The sequence below is a fragment of the Natator depressus genome, chromosome 17 (genome assembly GCF_965152275.1).
Source record: "Natator depressus isolate rNatDep1 chromosome 17, rNatDep2.hap1, whole genome shotgun sequence".
In the NCBI taxonomy this organism is placed as follows: Eukaryota; Metazoa; Chordata; order Testudines; family Cheloniidae; genus Natator; species Natator depressus.
The window spans coordinates 2,458,470-2,486,356 of record NC_134250.1 but is presented as its reverse complement, the minus strand read 5'-3'; the positions used below and the strand labels follow the sequence as shown (position 1 = coordinate 2,486,356).

General features: G+C 52.6%; 1 protein-coding gene across 3 annotated transcripts in view; it reads left to right on the top strand.

Moving 5' to 3' along the window:
* Nucleotides 1-27,376, top strand: part of SSH2 (slingshot protein phosphatase 2) — a 148,211-nt gene extending 120,835 nt beyond the window's left edge. For all 3 annotated transcript variants that reach the window (XM_074975001.1, XM_074975002.1, XM_074975000.1), the window contains 11 exons: nt 35-156; nt 2,672-2,740; nt 3,518-3,583; nt 4,215-4,409; nt 6,190-6,283; nt 6,455-6,583; nt 9,470-9,516; nt 11,092-11,238; nt 13,413-13,613; nt 18,518-19,358; nt 21,512-27,376. In XM_074975001.1, the coding sequence (XP_074831102.1) occupies nt 35-156; nt 2,672-2,740; nt 3,518-3,583; nt 4,215-4,409; nt 6,190-6,283; nt 6,455-6,583; nt 9,470-9,516; nt 11,092-11,238; nt 13,413-13,613; nt 18,518-19,358; nt 21,512-23,539 (3,939 nt within the window). In that variant the 3' untranslated portion in view covers nt 23,540-27,376. The remainder of the gene's footprint in view (nt 1-34; nt 157-2,671; nt 2,741-3,517; nt 3,584-4,214; nt 4,410-6,189; nt 6,284-6,454; nt 6,584-9,469; nt 9,517-11,091; nt 11,239-13,412; nt 13,614-18,517; nt 19,359-21,511) is intronic.
* Nucleotides 27,377-27,887: the final 511 nt, after the last annotated feature.

The window sequence follows — 27,887 nt, the reverse complement described above, 5'->3', positions numbered from 1 at the left end:
TGCTGACCTTTTCTTTTGTCTCCTTGACCTTTAGGCAGTAAGACTGGAAAGTACGTACCAGAACCGCACAAGATACATGGTGGTAGTTTCAACCAATGGCAGACAAGACACTGAGGAAAGCATTGTCCTCGGAATGGATTTCTCTTCCAACGACAGGTATCTACGCAGACTGCTTCAACCTCTAGACTCGCTTCCTTTCTGCAGCTCCCCAATTCCCTTCTAATATCTTGAAAGGATCTGGTGGGGAGCCTGGATGCTTGGTGCATCTCTGAAACGCAAAGCCTGGGCTATGGGACTTGGGACAGGGGGAAGCAGCTCAGAGTTAGGAGGGACAGAGGATGTGCAGCATTTGGAACTCCCGAAAAATAGCGTAACCAGTCTCCCATGCGGCTGCAGGAGTTTTGAATGCAGCAAGCAGCAAGACCCAAAGCCCTGCTTATCCGCAACTTGTCTGATTTCCCTAGAGTCTGTACAACAAAAAGCTGCTTTTCCCAGGTCAGGGGGAGCACTCAGACACCGACGCCTGGAGGAGGCTCGGTTGTGGTGGGGGCACAAAGGGCCCGAAGGAAATGCCAGGTGCTCTGGTGGCAGAGGTTACTCAGTGTGTGCGCTCTCCAGCCATTTGTGTGTCAGCACAGTGTAGTGCTTTCACTTTATTTATGTAAATTGTGGCTGACCTCTCCGACCAGTTGCAAAATGTGTCCACTAAGTAGTCTTTTTGCTGTCTGTGTAACCAGAAGCCACGGAGAGGCCTGCCAGCTGCTGTAGGGCAGAGACTTCCTAAAGGTGAAACTAGGACTCTGAGCTCTTTGTAGGGGGTGGGGTGGGGTGGGAGGACATGAACCCTAAAGCATCACAAACCAATCTGGGTCTTAGCTAAGAGGGGAGAGAATAGGAACCCAGGTCCTGAGCCCTCCTGTTAATTTCCTGTGAAGTTATCAGTGGAAACAGCGAGTGTGCATCAGCCCCAGAACATCTGAATAGAACCGCAATATGGGAATGAATGTTGCCAACCTTAGAGTTATGTGCGATGCATGTCAGAAAAATTCCTCCAGAGTTGTTACACGGAACCAGTCCTTGGGGCCATCACATGGCTGGCTGAAACCATTCGCCTTTGACACCGCCTTCCTGGTTGTCATTTAGATATCTCAGCAGCCACTGTGCTTAATTTTTAACGGTGCTTGGGAAGCTTGGCTCAGAAGCAACTGGGACAAAAGAACTGGGGCCCGTGCGCAGCTGGTGCTGTATGCAGCGGGGTTGAAAATCAAACCCGGTGCGTGTCATGGGTGCACTAGCACAATTATTACGGTCTGGCACAGAATTCTGTGAGTGGGGAATTTGCTCTTGGGTCTGGCATACCAGTGCTGCCCTCTGGAATGCAGACAAGTGAGGGCTCGCTGTCCCCCCATCTCAGATGCGCAGATAAACACGGCGCAGGCTTTTTTAGCTTTTTGCTATTACTTGGGTTCTAACTGTCATGCTGTCCCTCTTCGCGCCCCCCCCCCCGCCCACTTGCTATTTATAACTCAATACAGACTTGTTGCTAAGGCCCCTGATAAACGCTCGCTGAAAAGTATCACTAAAAATACCCTGGCCACCTTGGGGAGCCTTTTAAAAACTCCTTTTTCCATGAGCTCATCTCATTTAGTCAACAGAAATAGTTGCCTGTGACTGTCTCCGGGGGCCAGGCATTGCGGCCATTCCTCGTCCGCGTGTGCAGTGAGCGTGCATGTCCGCAGTCCAGTCTGAGTCTCTGTTTGCCTCCCCTGAGCTCCAGTCACCCAGTGCAAAGAACTGGAGAGCAGGACAATAGACTCTGATGCTCCCTGAAAGCACCTGCTTTGATCACCTGGCAATTTCCTCCTAATTTGGGTTGGGCTTTTCCCCTTGGCAACCTGACACGTACAGGTTTTTTTTCCTGTCAGTTCTTCCATCACTTTTTCTGCTTTTATCCCAGGGTTTCCCTTTTCTTTCAGAGAGGACAAAGCATTTCCATGTGATCAAACGTGGCATGCTAGTCAAATGAGGGAAAAGATATAGCAGCTATTGGAAGAACAAAGAAATTTCCCATAAGTGTCTCTTGTGGCAGCCTGTGCTTAGCCACTGTGGGGGACACAGGGAAATCCGCAGATGGGGGTGGCGTGCTGCGATGCACAACCTACCATACCTTCCTTCCCATTGCTGACATTCGGACTAGCATGAAATTACACTCGTCTGAGTTCCTAGCAGCTGTGGCTGAACGACCAATAAAAACAGAGAACCCTGGATTCCAAAATCGCAGCTAGACATGAGCCACTTGTGCTGACAAACCTGAAAGAAATCAAGACGGTTCCTTTTGTTAAAGTGTAAAAACCTTGAGTTGACTGAAAATAGGGTGGCCTGGCCTCTGCCTTCCTGCATAGAGTCTGCTGCTCTGAATTCACCCTGGGAATACACTAACATTACGAGCTTGCTGCAGGGGGACGAGCATACCACCGCTTTGGTTAACAGCCCATATCAAACAGCGTTTGCACTTCCAAGGACATCTGTAGAGAACAAGACTCAGGTTAGAGAGGGGTCTGGTCAGTATTTCAGATCAATATGAATGGGTTTGCAACCATTGCTGTACAAATTTGAAGAGTAGCAGGGTAAGCGGATGGCACAACGGCTGACCTTCTGTTTCTTATTACAGTAGCACTTGCACAATGGGCTTGGTCCTGCCTCTGTGGAGCGACACTCTTATTCACTTGGATGGGGATGGGTAAGTGTCTCTTGTATGTTCTGGCTGGGAAGCAGAGGGGTTCTGTGTTCTGTTCATTATGCTGCACACAGAGGATAGTGTGTAGAATTGCATTCAAATTATTGTCAATAGGGGCAGCTCAGGCTGTCCTTCAAATCACAGTTGTCGTGGGAGACAACCACCAATTGCCTTGCAGTTAGGCAGCAGCTAACACATATGTGTGCGCATAAGCTGCTGTTAAGAAGCTTTCACTCTATGTGGGGAGGGGACAGGGGTGACAGCTTCTGAAAAGGGATCCTATCGAGTGTTGCTGTGTAGCACCTGTAGGGACAACCATATTCTGCTAAGTGTAAATGCAAGTGTGATGTCTTCATTGCCCAGTGTCCTCCTGGATTGTAAACTCCTCTCGGTGCCAGCTGTACGGACTGCCCAGAGAATGACCTTTGCTGCTTTTGTTGCCTCGCTCAGCTGTACCATGTAGTTTCCATTTCTGGCTTTGAACTTGAATGTAGCCTGGGTAAACTGCTCACCTGGGCACTGCTGCTTCTGTGGCTGACCAACGCCTTTATTTCAGCCAGCGTCCTGGCTTCATTGCTGAACAGCCGCCACTAAAAATGAGCCTGCCCAGAGCTGTACCATGCTATTTGCATCAGTCCTCTAGCTGAAACTGGCCAAACAGATCTGTGTCCTGGATTCTCCCTTTGCTGTCCTGGCTGCTTACACGTTAATGGTGGCTGGCTGAAAAAAGACTCCGTGATAAGTGTCATTCTTAATGGGTCAATGTTTTTCTTTCACCAGTGGGTTCAGCGTATCAACGGACAACAGGGTGCATGTGTTCAAGCCGGTGTCTGTTCAAGCAATGTGGTAAGGACTTTCTGTCCTCTGTCTCAAGGCTCCTTTAGCCAAGGCATTTTACGTGCTTCTGCTTTCACAAAGCAGGTGCTGCTGTGTGTCACCCATGTCTTGCGAGACCCAGGCGCGAGGCCTCGGTGCCTGCTCAGACACCCAGGGAGCTGTGCTGCATGGGTACAATAACTGCAGGTGGAGTCTGTAATATCAAGATGATCATTTCTTCAGCTCTAGGCGTCATGTAGCCTCATGTGTGTGCAGTGAGTGATGTGACAGGCAGGGCTGAGGTGGCTCTCCAAAGGCCGGTACGAGGTTTCAGAGTGATTCCTGTAACGTGTTGCAAAGGGCAGTCAGAGTGTGAGCTGCCATTTTGCAGGGTTCTTTTGAATCAGAACCGGAGACCTTTGCTGTGTGTGTGTGTGTCCAGAGCTGACTTTACAGTCAGGCCCTGCATTGAGCAGTAACCTTTCCAGGCAACTGTAGGCCAAGGGTACCACTGCATCCAGGTTCAGACCTGGGGCCTAAGTGACAGAGGCAGGATGTGCTGCCCCACAGCCCAGCCAGCCGCAGTGAATGGGAATGGTGGGACTCTGGAGTTTGTTCTTCGTCCCCAGGGGAGATGCTGATGTGTGGGGGCTTCTTCCAGGTCTGCCCTGCAGAGTTTACACAAGGCCTGTGAGGTGGCCCGAAGTCACAACTACTACCCAGGGAGCCTCTTCCTCACCTGGGTCAGTTACTATGAGAGCCACATCAACTCTGACCAGTCTTCAGTCAACGAATGGAACACCATGCAGGATGTGCAATCGCATCGGCCCGACTCCCCCACCCTCTTCACGGACGTGTAAGTAAACCCATCTCTGCTGGGCAGCGAGGCTGTGCCATGTGCGCCACCAAACCTCCACTGGAGGAGATGCAGCCCCATGGGATCAGGCTTCATGCCTTGTCAACAGGAAGCATTGCAAATTCATAGGTGGATCCCGGATTAAATAAACATCAAGGCTGGAAAACTAGCTAATGAGGACCCTGTCGTGTCCTTTTCAGTGCTGATTCTCAGCATTTTCCCTGCACTTCCAGAGCTCGCGCTGTCCCTCAGTCTGGGCAATACTATCCCCTTTGACAGATGGGGAAGGTGAACTGACTTGCTCAAGGCCCCAGAGGGAGTTGGTGGCAGAGCTGGGAGTAGAACCCAGGAGCTTGTCTCCAACTCCTGTGCCTGGACCACCAGACCAGCTCAGGAGCTTACATGGGCATGTTGCTGATTTATCATAAACTGGGTTTTTATTTTGTTCTTGCTGCGTGGCCCAGAGACTTTCAGGCCTCTTAGCTGGGAAGCCTCAAGCAGCTGATCCAGTCGAGGTGTCTAATGATTAAATGTGGGGTAGAGACGAGTGCGTTTATCTCCTTGAGGAACGGGGTGGGAAGATGCATCATGCTCGGACACTAGCTGGTGGCGCGCATCAGGACAGCGACTGAGATGGCCATGCTGATAGTGGGGCCAGGTTTCCAAGCTGCCTGCTTACAAATAGCTCCCAACCAGTTGTCAGTAATTGTGTAGCCTCTCCTTGCAGCACCAAGAGCAATGGCATTACCTCGAGAGCTCCTTCCTGCTATAGTCCCCACGCTCCCCCCAAGGAGAACGGAGGACGTGCCTTTTTGCCATCACAGGCTGCTTGCCCGCTTTGTTCCTTCCCATAGATTTCGTTACAGCACGCAGGGCTCAGGTTGTCTTAGCAGAGCAGTGAGCGGATAATCCTGTGGAGCATTTCAGCTGCCAGTGAGTCTTCACACCTGATTGTTTTTAACATACAGGGAAGTGAGCTGCAAGACTCTGGCAGGCTGCCAGCTTAATAGTCTGCCATGATTTTTTCATGTTTTAAAAAACCCACCCTTTCTCCACTGAAAAAATCTCAGGCTGTGGGCCTATGGAGTCCCAGGCAGGGCTCTGTGATTAAAAGCACCGGTATTTTTGTAATTCTTTTACTCCTAAACCACCAGCTGGAGAGGAATTCTAGTTGCTCATAAAACAGAAGCCTCCATGCATTCGTTGTCTTGGCAGCATTGCAGACTGCGAGAATAGGTGTGAGATGTTACTGCTGGGCCCCATCTCTAGATGCTGGGTGAGCCAGCTCAGAGCACCAGAGCTACAGTACAACTGCCACCATCCTGGTTGATTAGTAAAGCTATTTTTGCAACCAGCGATAAGGCGACAGGCAGCAGAGGCTGGTGGAATGCACAAAGGCTTAGCTGCACTCTGTCTCCATGTAAGGAGGTGTGGAGCTGTTACCTTTCCAAGAAAGGTAAGGGGGAAGCTGGGAGACTAGCAGGGGGGTAATACGCTGCCTGAAGCCACTGAAACTGCAAAATACTGGAGACATTTTTATGGCATGCCATTAAAGTACTGGATCCATCCTACGGCGTTTGTTCCATATAAAGTGTGGCTGTGAACCTGATCTGGGTTTAAGGGGATCCAGAGGTAAAGCATTAGATTCCTCCCAGGTGGGGATCTTCTCAGCAGTGTCTTACTCTCGGTGCATCTGCATAGCATCATTAACCAGTTAAAAACCACTGTGAATCAACTCTATCCAACCTAGCAGTAAGTGGCTGTTGCTTCCTTCTCCTAGCCCCACGGAGCGTGAGCGTACAGAGCGGTTAATTAAAACCAAATTAAGGGAGATCATGATGCAGAAAGACTTGGAGAACATCACATCCAAAGAGGTGAGCAGGGAGCCCACCATTGCCCATGCTGGGACTAGGGTGCGGGAGAATGCTGCGGGTGAGGAGGGTGGCTAGCGGGAGCACAGAGGGCACTGCACAACACAAGCATTGTCCCTTTATTCACCCGGGGAAACGGAAAAAGAACTCGCCCAACTTTCTTCTCCTCCTCAGATCCGCACGGAGCTGGAGATGCAGATGGTGTGCAATCTGCGGGAGTTCAAGGAGTTCATCGACAATGAAATGATTGTGATCCTTGGGCAGATGGACAGTCCCACGCAGATATTTGACCATGTCTTTCTGGTAAGCCCTTAAGACCGTGGCTCTGCAAGGTAGAATCCGTTGGTAATCACAGGATCTCTGTATGACTGAGAACAGGCCTGTAATTGCAAATAATGCCTCTTACCTTAAGTGGGCTGATCTCTGTGTGAAGTCACAACCCATCAGTGGAACAGTAGCTGCTCCTAGAGCTCACGCATTCAACTGATGCGTAAGGCGAGGTACTATTGGCTGAGAGCTGGCTGGTGTCTTGGACGCACTGACCCCAATGTGATCAATCCAGCCTTGCTGAAGCTCCCTTCCACAGCTTCCAGGTGAGGGAAGCAAATCTCAGCTCTGTATTTCCGCGCTCAAACCTGAATTCGCTCCCAATTTCTACTGGCACGTAACAGTCAAATCCCTAATCCCATACCTGAGTCTGCGTGTGAGGTCACCGGGGTGTACCTCTCCTTGGGAGGACACAGCAGTGACAAAAAAAGCAAACTGGAACCCATGCAGGGAAGGGTTGTGTAAGTCACAGGTGGAATTACACTTCCTGTAACAGCAGAGATCTTTTGAACTCATTTCTCAGCCGGGAACAGAGGAGCCTAACAAAGAACCACCCTGCAGATTATCCACTTAAGGCCGCATAAACATTTTGCCTTTAATGTTGTGCTTAGTTCACTGCCTTTCATCGCTGCCAGGGCCTGGCTACTTACCACATCCCCGAGGGTGAGTTAGCCCTCCCCTTGATTTCCCAGCCCCAAGGGATGGACCCAGTTTTGTTGGCTTAGCGTGAGGTCTGCTCCTTTTTTACACAGAGCCGCCACTCCTTGAACGAGCCAGTCTAGCCCAAGTAAGGAGGCCACGTCTCCCGCCCTTCTGAAGCTAGTTTCTTTCTTTCAGCAGCTCAGGAGGCAGAGTGTGTTGAAACGGGAGCGCTTCCGAGAAAGTGGGCGGGTGGAGGGGAGGCAGGCACAGTTAAGCAGCAAAAGTGTCTCAGGCTAAGGACTTGCTTTGCCCAGGTGGTTTCCAGTGAGAAGTTCATACAAGCTCATCAGAGTAGTCAGATGTAATCAGGCAACTTCAGACAGCTGTGGGGATTGGATGCAAACAAGCCCATGCAGGAAAGGCTCCCAGGCAGCACTCAGCAAAGTCCGTCTCTATGGCTCGCGGCACCCAGGGGCGGAAGCAAAGTAGCAGGGTTTGCAAAGGACAATAAGGTTGGGTTCAGCCAGCAGTTTCATTCATGAGCACAATACAGTGGAGAGGCCAAGTCTGTGCAGTGAACTCTCTGGAAGGCGTGGTGCACTTCACTAGCAGGAGGGAGCCCTGTTAGAACCCAGCGAGGGATGAGGAAATCTGAGACCCAGACAAGGCAGTTACTGTTAAGCGGAGCAAACCGCGGGCCATGTGGTTCCCATGACTCTGCTGCAGCGGGCAGGCTGACTCTCTTTGCCGGCTTGGGCGGAGCAGAGAGCCTGTGGGCTGGCAAGCCACAGCTTTGCATTGACGCCTCATGGGGCTTGTGACCTCCCTGGCATTAGCTCAGGTGCTACTAGTTTGATCCCCAGTCCCAGGCACCAAAGCCTGGGGCTTTGTGGGGAGACGCTCGTCTTCCTAGCGTGCTGTTCAGCGCCGTGGCCTGGCCTTGGCCCCGGGTGATGACGCTGTCATCGTTTTAACGGTGCGTGTCCATTTGGGGAGAGAATCAGCTGAACTGATGTGTTTAAAAATGACCTCCCCAAGGTTTCTACATTACGTGCGGGAGAGGTCAGAGGACCCCATCCCAGTGCAGTGATGTATATCCCAGTGGGAATACGTGAGCCTTGCTGCGAGCTGGATGTGCTGGGAAGGGTTTCATTTGCGCAGCATTGTCTTGAATGGAAGAATGTCTGGGCACATCAGAGTTACCACCATGGCTCGGTACAGGCACCGCTGACCCTGCCTCGAGTGGGGCTGTTTTCCACCAGGGGCAGGTTACAGTTCTGCTCCATTCAGCTCCCACTGCACAAGCAGCTTGCTCCACGGGAGGGATGTCCGTCTCTTCCGGCTGGGCACACGGTCATGCAGCCGTCCATGCTTTAGGGGTTGGAACCTTGCTCCTCCTCTTATCCTGGACTGCAGAGTGTCTGGGCTTCTGAGGCAGCTGCTCATCCATCTCCTTCATGCTGGCTTCGTTTGCCTCTCTTCCTCCCCTGCCGCCCCCCGCCCATCACTTAGCCCTCCCCACCCCCACCTTTCAGTTCAGAAACTACTTTGCAGGAGGAGGCGGGGAAGTGGGCAGCTGAGGTTTCCACCTCCCTTGGCTCCTCTTGGCAACTGGCTCCCAAGGTGGCCTTCGTCCTCTTTCCCACGCAAGCTGTAGTGTTTGGATAGTGGACACTCAGCTTGGCTTGGAGGCCCTGTCTGTGCTGTAGAGAGAAGCCGCTTAAATAGCGAAGCGAAAACATGCTTCCCTGGCCGGTTTCTCTGCTAACACAGGCAAGAGGGAAAAAAACTGTCCTGCTGTCTTTGATGTGGGAACCCATGTAGAGAGGGGCTCAGAGGTTCTCTCTCTCTCTGCAGACTGGTTCTCTTTCATGGAGGAGAATCAGAGGCAGGGGCTTGTGTGGGAAGAGGCCTGTCTTTATTTTTCTGATCTAGGTTTCTCAGTGGCTTGCAGGAAGCTAGCTAGGGCTCTACCTGGCTCTGGCTTGCAGGGCTTCCTGTTGATTCAGGGTGGGTCTGATTGTAAAGTGAGATAAGTGGCTGCGCTGTGAGACAGGAGCACTATTTTTTTCCCTTTTACCATCTGTATTTTCAACAAATCTCGGTTTACAGCACTGGATTGGCCAGCTACCTCCCTGCAGCTCGCACCCGGCTCGCGGGGGCCGTCCCTCCCGGTGGTGTACGCTCCTTCTGATGCTCCCTTTTTTATTTTTTGCACAGGGTTCTGAGTGGAATGCCTCCAATTTGGAAGATTTACAGAACAGAGGGTAAGCAGCTTTGAGCTGTGTAGCAGGCCCCTGCATGCAAGCTGCTGGGCACGGATAGGAAGGCTTGCCTTACCTAAGTCACTGCACAACCAAATTTCCATCCCATACCTGCTGCTGCTGTGTGCTAATGAGGGCTTGCAAACCAGGCATGGTAACAGTGAACTGGAAAGTAGCACCCCAGCCCCCAAATTCCCCATACGAAGACAGGGAAGGAAAGGCTTCGGAGGCCCTGACCTTGACTGAAATCCCACCGACAAGTGCAGGCAGCTGACGGTCACATAGCAACGGGTAACCGAGATCTGCAGTTCCCTTGCCAAATAGACAGCGCAGAGCTGGCTCTCTGGGGGGCCTTTCTTTGGGCTCAGCGTGCTGCACTCCTGGGGTGGGAGGAAACCCCGCATGCGCTGCTCGGAGGCACTCCTCACAACCAGGGCAGGCAGCTGCACGGTGGCAAGAAAGCGACAAGTGTGTGTCAAAGCAGCTGTCGCTACCTGAGAGCAGGGGCTGCACTGAGCATCTTGCAGCTCAAAGGGGTAACGTTCCTCCTTCGTTTCTGTAAGGTTTGGGGTTAAGGCCACATCGATCCAGACGGACCATGCAGGGAAACCACTGGCTTTCTCACTTGGCTAGGTTACTACAGCAATCTCTCCTCATTCTGAGCTGATCGCTTTTCAGTCCTCCCCACCTGACACCTGCTCCTAGCCTGACAAAGGGCATTTTCCCCTGGAAACTCTGCTGCTGTCTGCTAAGACATGGAGGCTGCAGATCTCTCATGAGTTTAGGGGCTCGGGGTGTCTTACATGTGAATACCATGTGCTTCCCTCAGCCATTTACTGCTCAGAACGGTCTGTGCTGGGGAGAAGAACCAAATCTGTCCCAACCACAGGCAATGCCCTTCTAGTTTCTCTGGGTTCTGGGCAGCTGCAGAATGCAAGAGGGTCCGATCAGGAGTTGGCTCACTGTGGTCTTAATTCTGAGACTAGTCTGGTGTCTTGGATTGAAGTGAAGGGCCTGGTGCAAATCCCAGAAAGAAGGCGGCTACTCCTGCTTAGACCCCGGAGAGAGGCGTGTTAGGAGGGTCCCATATTGTCGAGAGCATGGATCTTCAGGCTAATGCCCTTACAGCCTAGGCTCCCAACACTGGTGGTAACTGGCCCAATAGGAATGGAGATTGGAAAGGGGATTGTGCGTCTCCCAGGGGGATGGTTTCCAGCTGGCAGGAAGAGATGAAGCTGTATTGTAGCATATGCCAAGTGACCACCACTGGCCCTTCTGTGCGATACAGAGCAGCTGAATGGGCGGGCTGGCCGGCCAGTCTTGGTTTCTTTTGGTTTTCATTCACAGCAGACTGAAGTCCCTTCCACAGAGACTAAGTTAGAAATTCCACAGCAAACCCTTAGCCTGGCCTCACAATCAATCCCTTCCTCCCTGCATTGAAGTTTAACTCCCAGATCGGCTTGCTCTGTGTTGTAGTCTTGTAACTCTGACGGCTTGGCTCCAAACAAATTCAAAACAAGGCAAAGCCATTTCCTTGCAGAGACTGCCCTATCTTATCTGCCCTCTGTTTCCACACAGGGTGCGGTACATTCTGAATGTCACTCGAGAAATAGATAACTTCTTCCCAGGCGTCTTCGAGTACCATAACATCCGGGTGTACGATGAGGAGGCTACAGATCTGCTGGCGTATTGGAACGACACTTACAAATTCATCTCCAAAGCCAAGTAAGTCTGCACTTAAAGAACGAACACAGTACAGCAAGGTCCTAGTAATGCAATGTTTCCTTCTGGCCATTCTCTCTTTCCAACTACCCTTTGTCCTGTGTTAGGACCAAGGCATCTGCCTTCTCAGTCCCTGCTGTTGCTGTGTGCAGTGGGCCTTTCCGTCTGTCTGAATTACAAAAATCGCACATGGTAGTAAGATGGAAAAACGCTGCTGTGTAGTCATCCCCTTGGCTGCCCTGCATTTGTAGTGCCTTAGGGCTGCTTCCGGAGCTTCAGAAACTAAGAACCACCTGAAGTGTTAAACTTTTGTAAAATGTCAAGGGACATAGAACCATACAAACACAGCTGTTAATGCCAAAGGGGAATGGGGTTACTTGTTACACAGCCTTGGTTTACATTATGAGAGCATCGAGAAAACCCAAACACTCCATTGTGCTAGGCGCCGGGCAGACAGGTAACAAAGAAGCTGGTCGCTCCTGGAGAGAGTTCCTTTTCCCTTGTTGACACGTGGGCGAAACAGGTGGGGCGGGTTGGGAGGACAAGACAACAAGCAGAGCTCAGCAGACACTGGAAAGCAACGTAACCGAGAACAAAATCCAAATCGTTCCCTGCGTACAAAGCAGGCAGGCATTGCTCTGAATAAAACCCTTATCCATTAGCACTACGAGATGCTTGCTAGGCCTCCTATCTGAATGGCCACTTCTAGTCTGGTAGCTGGAGGCCAGTGGGTTGCCAACACTTCTTTAGGTTGTCTATAATAAATCCAGCAGCCATCTGATTCAGGAAGACGCTGGTCACAGAAGCAATTGGCATGCATTGCCAGCAAGGCTGGGATGGATTTCCAAACAAGGGACTGCCTTTAACCCTCTTGTGGCGGGGGTTTGTATCTGTCTCCTGCCCGTGCCCCAGACATGATGACCCGATTGACAATGGCTGCTTCTCCAACAAATCATTACGCCTCTCTGATTTACCCGAGCATATATATAGATATACTTCTAAAGCACATCGAGCTCCTTGGTGCAATGACTTTGGAAACTTGTCCATGCCAGAAATATCCTCCTTTCAGGATGCACGTTTTGCAAAGAATACGGGGGCAGGTCTGAGCGCTGAAAGCTGTACGGCTGAAGTCCGTGCTGGACGAGGCAAATCACTGCTTGTGCTCCCTTGCTTGCTGCTCACACTTTACCTGAAGTAAGAACCCTGCGTTCCTGGAAATGGAGCAAGCCCTTCTCAAGCTGGAGCAAACTCTTCACGGCCAGCTCTGTACCAAGACTGCGCTGTGCGCTGAACAAGAGCTAGGGGGTGAAAAACAAAACCACCTTCATGTCCTGAGCTGCTTGGTACATAGCTCGGTGTGACAGATATTGCGACCCCATGCGGTATCTTGGGGGACCCTTTTATTCAATTTATGAATGATGATCTGCTCTGGGGGAGGGTTACCACGCCCCTCCCAGGGGCTAATAACAATGGGGGTGATGAGGGCTAGTTGCCAGGACCGTAAAGGCCTCCAGAGACATACCACCCCAGGAGGTTTGCATAGACTCATTGAACCTGGGTTTTTCAGAGGCCGACAAGGGCTTTTGATACAAAAGGGCTGAGTTGAAACACTCATGGCCTTTGGACTTGATCTTTGTCCAATCCCGCTGAAGGGCTGGAAGGACCGACTAGGGCAGCTTTTCTCAGATGTGGCTAGCTGTTGCTCCCAGCTGCCTTGGTGTTTGCTGGCATTGCCAGCAGGGGATCAGCAGCCTGCACCATGCAGCGTCCTGCGGGCTCCAGGCAGCACCTCTGCAGACACGTGGGGCCAGTGTGGGTGCTCAGCTGGCTCCAGCTCTGGGCTTCAGCCCAGGGCGGCAGGACTCGGGTTTGCAAAAATTTTCAGAGCGGCCACCAGCAAGGGTTGGTTGGCCCCGCTTTGAGGCCATCCAAAACAATTGTTCTGAGAACCCCTATTCTAGGGCCCCCCAAGGCTGATGGGCAACTCCTGATATATTTTGTTTACATCTGTTAGTTGTTTTTATTACGTGTTCTCCAGAAGGCTTTTTCCTTGAGAATGGAAGTGCATGTTTAGAAGGAGCTGTGTAGTAACTTGGAGCTCTCCCCTACAGTGTCTGCTTCTCCTAAGCTGTTCAGAGGAGGCTTTTAAATCATCCTTTTCCATTCCCCCGCCCTAGGAAGAATGGGTCGAAATGCCTGGTGCACTGTAAGATGGGAGTCAGCCGGTCGGCCTCCACAGTGATTGCGTATGCCATGAAGGAGTACGGCTGGAACCTGGACCGAGCGTATGACCACGTAAAGGAGCGCCGCACAGTCACCAAGCCCAACCCAAGCTTCATGAGGCAGCTGGAGGAGTACCAAGGGATTCTGCTGGCGAGGTGAGTTCCGGGGGCAGGGAAGGAACTGGCCGTAAGATTTCGAGCACAAATCTGTCTCCTGCCCTGTGTTTCCTAAACACAAAATCATTCCCCAACCCGCTCTGGCCCAGGCTTATCTTGAAAGGAGAACCGGAAAGGGTCTGAACCCAAGCGGATTGGACCTCCTTCGGTATGGGTGCTGCAGAGAGGAGTGTGGGAAGCTGGGTGTTGCTGCTCTCACATGTCAGAAACCTCAGCTGCTTCCCATCTGTACAAAGCCACAGACAGCTGTGCTGACAGCAGGGTGTAGTCCCGGACTGCGTGTTGTGGTCGCTGACATTCAGCCTTGATCCTGTTTTTGTACCATGTGCTCTGGGGTTCGGGGCCTTGGTTTAATTATGTTTGTTTTCCGCCGTCAGTGTGTTTCAAGAGCCCCTGAGCGTTTGTCTGACTTGACCATGTGGCCGGCCCAGCAGATTTGCAGGCAGGTGCTTGTGTTCCTGCCTCATTCAGAATTAGTGTGTGCTTGAGAACGCTGTCTCTGACCATGCTTCCACTCTGCTATAAAGGGGGATACAATCTGGTCATGGATTCCATGCCTTTAACAGAACTCGTGACTTCTGCTTCAGCCCCACTGGCTGCCACCCCCGCTTCCCTCCCACCCTCATGGGGGGCTCAGGCTGCCAGCCCCCATCCTTGTGCGGGGCTCGGGCTGCCCTCCCCCCCACTTCCTGTGCGGGCATTGGGCTTCTGTGATTTATGGTTTATTGCCCATGTCCTGCCTGTGAATTTTAATAAAAATCCCCATGCCAAAATCTTAACCTTACTTATAGTATAAAATAAGGCACAGGCACTTGAGTGGCTCCACTGGATTAATTCAGTGCTTCCCCTTCACCGGTGTGCAAATTCATCATTACCTTAGGAGCAGGGTTGGGAAGAGTGCTCCATTTGTATGGGGAGCCTTAGCCAGTCCCCTGAAGCTCCCCGTGGGGGTGGGGGAGCTGAGTAATCGGTCTGAACAGCCAGTGGCATAATAAGGGCTCTAGGGCAAGGCTTGGTCCAGTGCTGGTTCTAAGCCAAAAGTGTCCCAGAACTCAACTCCAAACTCTGAGCTAGGCACCAGCAGAACCAAATGATTCCACTAGCTTTTACAGCATCGCTAAGTAGGAAACCAGTCCCCCTCTCTGCCATCTACGAAATACAGCCCAATCATCTCAGCATCGCCATTTCCTTTTAGAAACATGCTTGCCCAACATCTGGCTTGGCTTCAGGGCCGTTTTTTGAGGAATGGTTGCTGCAGTCAGTGGGGGGAGCCCCTTTCCTCTGTACTCTAAACATCAAGTGTTTATTCCTGGATGACATTTTCAGCTCAGCTGGGAGGTAAGGTATGGCAGCGGATTTTGTAACACAAGGCCTGTCAGCTAAGGGGTAAAAAGACATCAATAATGCATGTTTTCTGGATGTCCCCATAAAGGAGGTGTTAAACAATGTCCTGACTTTACCTGCTGGAAGGAAAAGATACTTGGTGTTCTGCCAGGCTGCAGTATTGGTGCTGGAACCCTCCTCTGCTACCGGCTGTTTGTAGGTGGTTGCAGATGAAATCCCTGGGCAGTTACCAGTGCATTAGGACATCATCAGCTTTCCCAGCATTGTCAGTGTGCAGCTCAGGCTGGAGCAAGATGAAGCAAGCCTGGAAATGTGCGTGGTGTTGTCAGATGAGCAGAGCACCACACTGATCCAGCTGTGAGATGTTTGACCTGTCCCGCTCCGTAAAGAGGAACCCGGACATACACGCTGTCTCTCTAGGGTTTGCCATGTGGCTGCTCCCTCCCGTTGCAGCGTGTGGGTGAACAGAAGACTTTAAAAACCAATCGTACTTTGGTGTGTGGCTAGTACTTTACCTCCTCAAGTCCTCTACGAATCTAGGTGACTGAGTGAGCTTGTCTGGCAGCCACTAGCACACCTGGAAACTTCTGCGTGATGAGTCTTGATTTCTTCTTCTTTGCTCCCTCTGTGCTAGACATGGACAAGTTTATTCGTAACCAATATGGGAATACCACCTTCACTCCTGCAGCATGTGGCTCACCCTCACCCCGGGTATGCAACTGCCGAGCCTCTGCCCACTCTGGACAAGTCCCCAGTATAATGATGTGAATTGGGTTATCAGTTAGGCCTTTCAGCGCACGAGGCTAACCAGTCTGGGGTGAGCTAAGTGCCATGCTGGGCAGAGCAGCAGGCAGAACCCCGGGGCACCACGCACTCCTCACCTGCTCTCTGCTTTCACAGCTCCAAAAGGCTTCTCTGCCCTCTTTTGTTGCAGCTTTGGGCTCTCCCCTCGAGCTGCCCCCAGGCCTGTTTGCTGTGTTACCCCAAGGCAGGTAACAAGCAGATCTGTACTTCTGTGAGTGTGCTCAGATGGTGGAGTCGAGGGCTTGTGAGGAGAGCCCTGTGCTTGGACTGTCTGGCGAGGTTGTTGGGAAGGTGAAGGGGGCGTGGTAAGCGGGATATTGCGTTCCAGCCGTAAACACGGAGCCCCATAGCTCCTTTTGTCACAGCAGCAGGGATGTTTAGCTCCTTGGAGCTGTCAGCCATTAGCAGCAGGGCCAGAGTCTTTCCTTCACCTCATTAAACTCTCCTCTCCCTCCTAGCAAGCCTGGGCACCGCGCTGCCGCAGCGTGTGCTCAGACAGGGGCCGAGCCCGAGGGCCAGGCTGTGCCTTGTGCAGCTTGAACGTTCCTTTTACCAAACCACCTGGGGCCACCTGCCGGGGGACCAGCTACCCAAGAAAGTGACTGACCCTCAGGGCCTGAGAGAGCTCCTTTCACGCTGCCCAGCTCCAGCCCAAGACACAGGTCGGGGAATGAGAGACTTTCACTGCAGCCGCTCCCAGCGATCCCACCTGAGTGCCAGCGCCCGCTTGCTCTGCTCGACCCTGACCGTGCCCCAGAATTGCTGTTACCTGGGCTCTGCTGGAGGCAGATAAAACACTCGGCAAATCCAGTTTGCTCTTGCAAACAGGTGATTTGAATTTCAAAATAAAACACACGCGCAGAGTTCATCACACAGTCACCAGAGAGGTGGGGCATGAACTGCCCAGGAAGCTCTGCCCGATGTGTGTGACAGTAGTGTCTAGACAAGGTCCAGTCACAAGCAGGGCCCATTGTGCTGGGGGTTGGACTGCACACGGGAGGATAGTGAGAAACAGTCCAGGCCCTAAAGCGTTTGCATGTAACCAGACAGACAGTGTCCCTGAGAAGGATTCTACAGAAACTGGGGCACAGAGACAAAGCAGTGTGCCCAAGGACATCCAGGCAGGGAGCCCTCCATGGAGCTCTGACCTCATGAGACCCAACTCATGCCGTGATCCCAACATCCTTCATAAACAGAAGGAGTACATGGTGACCGCCAGGAGCAGTAGTCACTGCTTTACTTCATTGCACTAACGAATATTTGCAGATAAAATACTCTCCATCTCCAGGTTATGCTTGTCGGGTCAGTGCCCAGCGGGAACCGAGAGCGTGTATCTGACAGCCGTACTGGGGCCCTACACAGGCCCTTCGTAGCCCTCTCTGCCGTCCCAGGGGATCCAGTCCTGGCCCATTTCACACACACCGACTCTTGGTGCCTGACTGCTGGGTCTGCAGTCTAACTCGGCACTGGGTCATTTTGTGAGGCCCCCTAGCCGTAGGGCATTCCCCACCAGAAACGTGCAGCCTTGTGAGGCCTGTGCCGCTGTTTTAGTTAACCAGTGTACCTGTGCTCAGCAGCCAGACCGCGCTGGCTGGGATCTCTGCACACAAGCAGGCGCTGGGAGGTGGGATTGCAGCAGGGCATCCACAGACTTGGCTGGCTGCCTGCAGCGTCCTTGGGAGCTGAGCGTGGTGCGGCGTGTGCTCTCCTCCTAGGGGGAACCGGTGAAAGTGCAGCAAGCGAAGGAAGGGAAATCTCTAAAGCGCAGGGCTGGGCAGGGCTGGGCTGGTTGCGTGTTTTCACTGGTCCGGCTCCACTTCGGAGAAATGGCCCCATTGTGAGGGCCCCGGACACAGCAGGTCTCAGAACAGGTGCTGCTGATGGGACAGCAACAGTTGACGTTCGCTCGAGCGTGTGACTGCTGGGACCCTCCCAGGATGTTTTCCAGCAGCGAGGGGGTGGCTGCCCTGGGCCTCGGTCCTGCAAACAAGATGCTATTTTTGGCCTCCTGTAACCATGCAGGATGTCCCAGCCCCCACACCGTTCTCTGGTTTCCATAGTTCAGTTATTTACTAGAGCGTGCCCCAGGGGTGTTGGAGCCTAGAGGGGAAATCAGGCATCCTTTTGTTCCAGGCCCACCACGTACCCCACTGAGTGTCCCCCCGGCTGGTGCCCTGCAGCTTGTTCTCCCCTTCCAACCCATCCGTCGTCTAGGGTCAAAGAAAGGACCGAGTTCAGCAGAGTTCCATGAGGCCCGCACAAATCACGGGGGCCCGTGCATGTAAATGGCTTACACCCCTGTGCTCATTTACACAGATGGATATTCTGAAGTCCATTGCAACGGTACCCACTCCCCGCAGGGCAGAGTTTGCCGCTGAAGGCGTTGGGGGGGTGTGGGGAGCAGAAAGTTCAGAGGGCAGAGGCCTGCTTTGTATTACCCCTTCCTATTGGTTGGTTTTCGTACCGTGCTGCTGTCACCGGCTTGCCCGCAATGCTGGAGCGGTGCCGACTGCACCAACTCGGCCACTTCTGCCCCTGTGGATTCATTTTCTGACCAATTTTGACCACGTTTAATGGAAGGGACTGGTTGTCGCCGCTGCATCTGGCCCAGAGGCTACCATGGCAGCAGCCCCCCCACTTAAGCCAACCTGGGTTTGGCCCAGGGTTGTATTTTAAGCATGTGTGATCCGCAGGTGGTTTCTGACAGTGACTAAAACATTTCTCTTCTCCCGCAGCAAACAGCGGCATAACAAACTGTGGCGGTCGCACTCGGACAGCGACCTCTCGGAGCACCACCAGCCGATCTGCAAGTCCGGGATGGAGCTGAACAAAAAGGAGATCACCACTTCCGCAGAGCAGCTCTCTGAGCCCACGGCAAATGACAACCACCAGCCTGCATCTCCCGTCTTCTCCGTGGGGCCACTCGTGGACCGTCTGCTCCAGCAGGACACAGACACGATCGAGGAGCTGTGTGCCAAAGAGAGGAGGATCCATTTGGAGTTCACCGCCAGAGGCTTCCGCGCTGAACAAATAGAGGACGAATTGAACCTGAATAACATCAACGGGTGTCCGGCAGGGTGCTGCTTGGATGAGTCGGAATTTCCCCTGGATAATTGCCATTCTTCTGAGGCCTTGATGCAACTTGCAGAGCCTTTGGAGATGGCTACAGCATTCCCTGATCTGACCGTGGATGATCTAGAGACAGATGCCCTTAAAACTGACCTGAACGTGCATTTGGTACCCATGGAGGAATTCACGGCTTGTTTAAAAGACCTTCCTAGGTCACCTGATCAGAATTCTCCAAGCCCACAGCTCAGTTCCGAGCCTGAAACCACAGACAGGATTGATTTCCTCAGTGCCCTAGAGAAGTTTGAGGAGCTGTCCCAAGAGAGCCGGTCTCACAGCTGTTCCCACTCCAGGATGGACGAGCAGGGAGGCGGGAGGAACGGGGTCTCCAAGATGTCTGTGCCGGAGGCGCTGCCAGCAGAGACTGCTGTAGATACCCAGAGGCACAGCTCTGCAGGCAACTCCCCTGCAGCACCGGAAGAGTCTTCCACAGATGAGGAACAACCAGAGGTAACCACAGCTTGCTGCTTTCCTATGGACTGCTGTTTGAACGTTCCTGATGGCTGTGTGGTTCTCTTGCTGTATGGTTAATGCAGTGGGAAGAACGGCAACATTCTGGCCTTCCAGTTAATGAGTCAATTGTATTGATAAACTCTTAGATGTAAAGCTTTGCATGAGGAGACCAGCAAGCTGGTGGTAGTACAGCTCCTGTGAGCTTCTCAACTCCGAGCACGTGCCCCTAGCCTGGGAACCGCATCTTGGGCAGTTACTTGTCCCCATCATAAACACCACCAAACTGCCTGACCCCATCGGCACCGTTCTCGGGTGGGAAGCTCCAGGCTTGGGGTAGCAGGTCGGGATGGTGGGACGATGGTAGAGCTGTGGGAGTGATTGTTGGGCTAGCAAAGCAGGGGGGGCTTCAGCCCTAGGTCAGCATTGAAGAGCCTGGGCAGAACTACAGGCTGCGAATCCAAAACTTGGAACAGAACTGAAGAGGGGCTGCGGGTCAGGGCTGAGTTGCCCCAGCAGAGCTGTGTGAAGGGGTCTCCAGACTTGGAGTAGCTGGGGGGGCGGGGGAGCAGGAGGGCAGGACTGAAAGGCATTGGCAGAGCTGTGTGTGCGGAGCCCAGCACTGGAATACAAGTGAGGGGAGCTGCAGGTCAGGATTGGGTGACTAGTGCTATCGGTGGTTCGTTTTTATGAGTAAATGAACCCCCTCCCCAAAAAAATGAACGTAATGTCTGCACGATAGTGCATCTGTTCAGGGGGCCAGGACACAGGTGGGCTAACAGGACACTGCAGTTAGGTGCCCTCTGATTGGCAGTTATCTAGAGTCTTAGTGCCATGCAGAATGAAAAAGGAAGCTAGAGCCCTTTAGACCTAATCATCTTGTATCTTCATGGGCTGTGGCTGATCAGCAGTGGCGTGCTGGCTGCTTCTTCCAGAGCGCGCTTGCTCTCGTCAGTTGAGTTGTTGGTTTTATTCGATTTTCTGTCTTCCAATGACTATTTTTTAAACGTAGTAAGTGCTGCAGACAGTTCTCCACTCATGTCTCGGACTGCAGCTTGCTGGCCGAAGGGTAGCCCGTGTCCTTAGCAAGCTTGGGGGGGTTATGTCCAAGAGAACACTTTTTATATGTAAATCGTTGAGGTCTTGAATGGGATCTAGACTCTCTAACCAAAGCAGCTGAAGAGCTGGCTATTAGGGCTGCTGATTTTCTGTGCTCACCTTTCACTTGAAGAGCTGCTACTAATGGCCATTGAATTTGTCCCTTGTGAGATATCAGAGTGTGATAAACATGACGCTCAGTGGTGCACCCCAGGAGACATGTGGCTGGCGTAGTTTAACTCCCAACATTCTGAATTCCTGCTCCCTTTCTCTGCTGGGCTAAGTGAAAGCAGGTCCTGGAAATCAGCCCTAGTTCTCTCTCCAGTCAGACCCTGCTGGCAGTTCTAACTGTGATCTAGGTTAGTCCGAGACCTGCTTTTTCCTGGAGAATGGTTTTACTTAAATAGTTTTCTCTTCTGGTTAGTACAGCACTGGTTGCCTCCTTTCCATATTGGTCCGAGCCTCTTTGGTTCTGCCTCATATTTCAGTCCGGTACCCGCAAGGCAAAATTGACAGCATACTGGAAGCTCTGTCTCTGCCCTAGCATCCCGAGCTACTCTCCAATGGAAATTGTGGAACGTTTAGACTCCAACAAGGGCCTTTAGCATACATATCCTGGCGGTTGGATTTGAAGCGATCCATCGTCATTTTCGTTCCTGTTCTGTACAGGGTGAGAACTCTCACTCTTATCCTTATTTTCTTTTTAAATGACCTGAGTTTTGCCTTCAAACGCGTGTTAAGTAATAAGCACCTGGAAGTTGGGTGCCTAAATCTCCTGGCATTTCAGCTAGTTTGGCATCTAAATGCCTTAGGCTAGTGGCAAATCCTGGCTGGAAAGTTTTATTGAGACCAGAGCGCCTCTGGAATGGCTCCAGTTGTGAACACCCCAGTCGTTTCTGCTTGGAGTGAGATCTTGGTGCCCACTACTCTGCATTAGCACCGGGGGCTTTTTCTTTTTCTTGTATGTGTGTTCATTGCAGTTCAGGCTGTCTGACTGCAGGTGTGTTGTTGGCAAGGCTGCCTGCATTTTGTAATAAGTCTCTCTGTGTTTGCAGGACATCTCCGAACTGACCATCATGGGCCCTCTCACAAGATCCCACTCGGAAAATGCAATCTCTGTGAAAGAAATCATAACTGAAATTGAATCCATCAACCAGGGCGTAGGACCGTGCCAGCAGAAGATGGAGGGCTCAGCCAACCATACTCAAGCACCAAAGAGGAATACAGCCCATGAGTTGCCTGTAGAGGTGGTCTGGGCATCTGAAAATAACCCTGGCAAGGCTGAACAGAGCGAAGGAGCTTGCATGGCACAGCAGGAAACGGCAAAAGACCTTCCAAAACCAGACCAGGAAGGTGCTCCCACCTTCCAGCCACCTACCTGTGTGTTGGATGTGGAAGAAAGCGATCCCGCAGAAGACCAGCAGGAGCCTCGAGTGCAGGGTCTGAACCCTGGGTCGAAGTGGTGTCCGGGGTCTGTTAAACGTGCCACCTTGGAATTCGAGGAGCGCTTGAGACAGGAGCAAGAGCACCAGCACGTTCCCCCCACGTGCTTGCTACCTACTCGCAAGAATTCCAAGAATGATTCTGCAGCTGCTGAGCTTGCACCAAAGGGAAAGACCGAGGAACTGTCATGGGAGCTGGATCCTGCCCGTAGAGAGAACAAGAGTGACAAGAGCCCAGCAGCCGAGGGTGCACTGCCTCATGGCCCTGAACCGCCGGCTGACACACACCTGTCGCCACCACTCACTCCTCGCCCTGTGCAGCCTGCTCAGGAGTCTCTGCTGGCAGAGCCTGGTGCCAAGCAGGACGTGCGCAGGACAGTGGTGTCATTGGATGGCTCCGGGGAGCCAGCCCTGCCTGGTCACCTCCCCAGGAGACTAGAAATTATTGAGTACTCCCACGTGGGCACGCCACCTGATCTCCATGAGCGTGACAGCAGCTGTGAGCAGGGCGTGCTGGAGAACGCAGCAGTGTTACTTCCAGTAGATGAAAACCTGAACCCTTCGGTGTGCACTGAGATGGCACCTGTACATCCAGATGCTCTGCCTGTGCTTAACCCTTCAGTACTAGAGCACAAGGAGCTCGGGCGGGCCACCTTCACCTTGGGCAGTCCCGAGGAAGAGTACGGAGCAGCACTGATTAACCTGGATACCTCTTCATTCGTTGGCCAGGTGACACGCTCGCCTGTAGCAGGCCTGGATTACCTTTGTCACCAACGCGTAGTTCATCTGGAGGGCGTTATGGAGCACAGCACGAGCACGGACGATGAGCCAGCGGCACCGAGCAGCCTCTCAAGGAACGGGCATGTCCTGTGCGGGGCGAGTGATGGTGCCTTCATGGAGCTGAGGAACGAGGACTTAGATTTCCTCAGTAACCACACTGACGCCATGGGCATCTCTTTCCCCCCCTGCGGCCTCCCCCACAGCTCCAGCAGCCCCAGCATCAAAGACATGAGTGAGATTCCCGGCTCAGTGAAGCAGCGTGCGAAGGAACTTGAGGCCCAGGTACGGCAAGCGGGGCTTACCACGCCGTCCCAGATGAAACGCTCGGCATCTTTAGCCAAACTGGGCTGCCTGGAACTCTCTCAAGATGACTTATCCGAAAGGGAGTCAGCCTCTTCCCATGCCGGCCTGACCCGGTCTGACTTGCTGCCCGCCTCCCCCAGGACTGGCCAAGGCAAGCGTGGGGCATTGCCAGAGCACGGCTTGGAAGGCCTACCTGAAAAGCCTTGTGCCTCCTCTCCCCTTATTCGCCAGGATCCAAAGCCCACTGAGCATTTTGTAGAGCAGCTTAAAACGACTGAGTGCATTGCCCAGAGCCAGCCGGTGGAGAGGCCGCCAGTGCAGTATGCCAAAGAGTTCGGCTCAGCTCCGCAGAGTTTGTGTCCCAGCACAGATCCTAGATTGACTAGCTCTGAAGAGGGTCTTTCGCTGCTACAGACGCAGGTACTAGACTCTTGGCTGCCGGCTCAAAGACTGGCTGTAGCACCTAGACATCAACACGGTAGAACTCACCCTCTGAGGAGACTAAAAAAGGCGAACGACAAAAAGCGGACAAGCAATCCGTTCTATAATACCATGTGATCCTGAGCCCTCAGCTGGGACTTCTTTTTAAACAAAACCTCTGATGTTGTTGTTCATACAAGGGGCAGGTGTAATATGTAAGGAACATGCACTTTATTCGTTAATTTTATATATTTTGTCATTTTACTGTTCCTGGCGCATGTAGATTTGGGTTGTGTTTTTGTGTGGGACGCTGACTGCAAGACCATTTGTTATTTTTTTAATTATTTTTAACTCAAATAACCTCAAATATTCTTTGTTTTCAAAGAACACCTTTCGTAAGTGACAATTGCTGTTGGCAGTTGGCTCATCTCTCTGTGGTGAAATCTTGAGGGTTAGATTAGATTGGAACCAAGTCACAAATAACTTGAACACACACACACACACACGCACAAATTGGTGCTAGCTGTGGCAGCTGGTGTAAATATGAAGGTTGTGCCAAGATCTGTTTGTGGCTTTTTTTGGTCCACTTCAAGCTAACTGGAACTCCACAACAGTGACAAATTGCTTCTGAACCTGCCTCAGCGCAAACCCGTCTGGTTGGCTTGTGCCCGTAGCCCAAAGGCAGCGGATGGCTGGGCTGCACTTTTCAGTCTCTCGCTGTGGCTCCAACTTTGGAACACAAACTTGCCCAAAGTTGCCTGGTTTGTTTCCAGGGAGTGGCTCCAATGTGATTAAAAACAAACAAAAAAAAAACCAAAATGTACAAGGTGTCTTGATCATGACCAGTGTGGTTAGAGACTTCAAACAGCAGTCCCTCCCAGAGCCAGCCTCTTCTCTGCTCCAACCCTGGGGCCGCCAAATTCATTTGAATTTCATAATCTAAAAGAACCCGTTTTAACAGCAGCAATGTGGGGGAGGGGGGGAACTGATGTGTGTTCTTTTAAAACAAACAATTCTGTAGGGTTTTAACCCTTTCATTACTTGAATACTGCTGTGGGCCTTCTGCATTAATGGCCATATCATCTGTTCACCGTTCTCTCCCCCACCCAGGGCTGTTCTTTTCCTAGTGCTCCCTCAGGTATTCTCCCCACACTCACGTACACACTCAGCTGGCTCTCAAACGGGAAGGCTGATTTAATTGTTACATGATGTTTCCCCTCTTTCTGCTCTCACCTTAACACTTAACCTGGAGCAATGATTTGTCTGAAAGTTCCCTTTTTCCCCCTAAATTGTGTACATACAGTATTTATCTAGATAACTTTTGTTATTTCTTACATTGTTTTCTTGAAAGGACATTCTGTAAACTGGAAAACAAAACCACCGGAATCCATCTGAGTGGTGTTCATTGGCCTCTGCACAAACGCTTGAGTGGGTTTCCCTTTGTAAGCTGTCTTCCCTCTCAGCAAGTGAGAGCCCGTTGCCCGCTTCTGCCAAATGTTGTGTCCGTCTTGCAAGAGCCCCTGTTGCAGGAGAACATTACCTACCCTCTTCCACTGCAGAATGGCAGGATTGTATTTCAGAGCCAATTCTGAGGTTCAGCCAGTTTTGCTAGAGAGTGAGCACAGGGCAGGGCTGAGCTGACCCTTGGCGGCTGGTTTCCAGTGGGGCATAGCAGCACATTTCACAAATGTTCCCTCTAGCAAATTACAACTAGTTTGCTCTTTGTAGAAGAGCGACAGGACCGACTCGCCGTCCTGCAGTCCTGGCGGTGCCTCCAGGGGGCTGTTGGTGGGGTATGGCATTCTGTTAACCTCGCTGGCTACGCATCCTGCCAGAACTGAAGTAACTAGCAAAACCACTGGGTGTTCTTAGCAGCCACTCGTTGCAGGGGGGGCTGAGCCCTGCCCAGGCACCGTTACGGGATCGAAGGTGCTGTGCGCACACCAGTTTTGAGGGTGATGTGAAACGTGCAGTGACCATGACTCATGGAGAGCTGCAGCCGCTGAGAGCAGAGCTCAGTTGGGTCTTGCCAGGACTCGCGCCTGGCAGCAGGGCCAGTCCTGCAGTGCCAGGGTCTGCGCAGAGTTCATCGCATAGCAGCAGCGTTTGTCCTGTTGAAGCAGGTGGCTGAGAGGAGCCCAGAACTTCCGAGGGGCTGTGGCTGAAACGCCAGCCCATGCAGGCCATGTGCCGTGGAGCACTGGGAAGGGGCTGTGGCTGCTCTCTGAGGACGACAGTGGGAAATGCCCTGTTTGCACTCTACACAGCCCAGGGCCGGATGGCAAACGTACAGAGCTGCATTTGCCAGCCCAAGCACACAGCCTGCCAACAAACCAGCAGTTGGCTTGCAGGAAGCGTCCCTGCGGGAGGAGGGAATGGAGCATTTGAAGAGAATCTTGCCGCAGGGCTCGGCTTCTTCACAGAGCTGGCACCTGCCCCTTCCCCGTGTTCTGTTGGGGTGCTGGGCACCCGAGGCTCGAGCGTGGGCCCGGCTATTCTGGCTGGGCCACGTGAAGCCGTCAGCCTGTTCACAGCACCGGGATGCTAGGCCAGAATCCACCCACCCATCACTCTAGCCCAGCGCAGCCTGACTGAGTGGTGGCTTCTCCACCCACTGGTGGCCTCTGGCTGGAGGATGGGATCTGGGAGCCTGTCTTGGTTACAGCTTGGCCTGGTCAAGACACCCCAGGTGATCTGTCTGGGAACTAACAAAGGTCGGGGCAGAGCAGGTGCCTTCCTGGCTGAGGGGATGCAGCATTTCCAGTCCCCCATCGCTGAGCTGCGTAACTGATGAGCGGGGTTGTGATCAATGTTTAATAAACAATGACGGGCATTTCTCTACAAAGCAGCCGTTCCGCTGATCTCTTGCAAAGCTCTTGGAGGATAAGTTGTTTACAGTGTGCCCCTGATTTCTGGACAATATCTCAGCCATTCCGTCTGCCCCTGAGCTCCAGCCAGGCGAGCCTTGCATGGAGGGTGCCCTGGTGTTCAGTCCTCCTGGATCGTGTGTGCACGTGTGTGAAACGTGAACGGGTCTGTTGCACTCATTGATGCATAGCTTTCTTTGAGCCACTCAAGAAAACGTGTAAAAAAGAAAAAAAATCCCCTCCTGCTCAGTCGTGTTGGCGTATTCCAGGCATTCGTCCGAGTGCTGAGGTTGGCCCTGGTTCTGGTTCTCAGCAGGGTGGGATTTAGCTCTGTGTTCCTGGGACACCTCAGGCTTCCTTCCAGACTACAGCCGAGATCAGGATGTGGGTTTTAAGCTGGTACACGCTTGTCTAGAGCCTGAGCCCCACCCGTCAGGCTGTGCCAGGGAATCTGACCCCCCCCCATTCACGTGCCCAGGGGGCAGGAACAATGCCTCAGTGTACAGTTTCAGGTTCCTTACATTGTGCAGCCTGTCTGGGAGGGGGGCGCGTGACGCTGCCCCTTATGACCCAGCTCAAAAGAATGCCACATCCCTTTCCTGAAGGAGAACCTGCAGGAGCCTGGCTGGTGCAGGAGACGGGAAGGGTGCCGAGGCTTTACCTCTCTTGCAGCTGGGAGGCTGGAGCTGGGGTGGAGGCTAGAGCAGCCAAGTTTGCCTTCGGATGGCAGCGAGGGGCTCAGCCCATGCACAGCCAGATCCTTGGTTGGCACTGATGCAGGTGCCGGTGCCTTTTGGTTGTTTTTTTTCCTACAAATGTGACTTACGTGCATGGGTTTGTAGGAACCGTTCTTGATCCAGAATTCACAGCCAGACTGGCTCCCCTGCAGGGGCCCCAGGAAGGTGCTCGGAGACAGCTGGAAACAGAGTTCTGGACTTTGGGGTGTGGGGGACAACGCTTCGTCTTGTACCCTCCCCTGATCTTCTGCTGCCACTGGGATGTTCCCCTGGTCCCAGATTGTACCCACGTGCTTGGCTGTTTGGAAATGTGAACTCTTGCACGGACGTGCAGATTCAATGTTCTTGTTACTGAATAAATTTTTATTTTGAGGATGAAACGTGTGGGTGCCTCAGTTTCCGGGGGGGGCTGGTACTGGGGGGGTTCATGGGACTCAAACGTGAGCCATCTTGCTCATGGGGCGGGCAGGGATGGTGAGCATGAGCAGGGTGCTGTAGCCAGGCACTGCCAGGCTGGCCTCTGTTACATGACGGCCCGTGTTAGTCTCACCTCCCAGCTAACACGGGCTGTGGAATTTCATCCAGTTTCTCCTGTGTTGAGCTCGTGACCTGCACTGGCTAAAGCAGATCTCTCAGGAGAGGGCATCCTGCCTTGATGTGAAGGCAGCAAGAGACCGGGGCTCCGCCACTTCCCTTGGCAGCTTGCTCCATGGGTTCCTTGCCCTCTGCTGTGGGGAAATGCAAAGGATCACATGGCCCCATGAGGGCACGGTCGAGCTGGGGGTAGGGGTCTGTAGCACCTTGACCGGCTGTGACTGGCAGGAGTCCTGGGAGCAAGGGCAGGCCACTGTGAAGTGCTTTTGAAACATACCCTTACCCCCA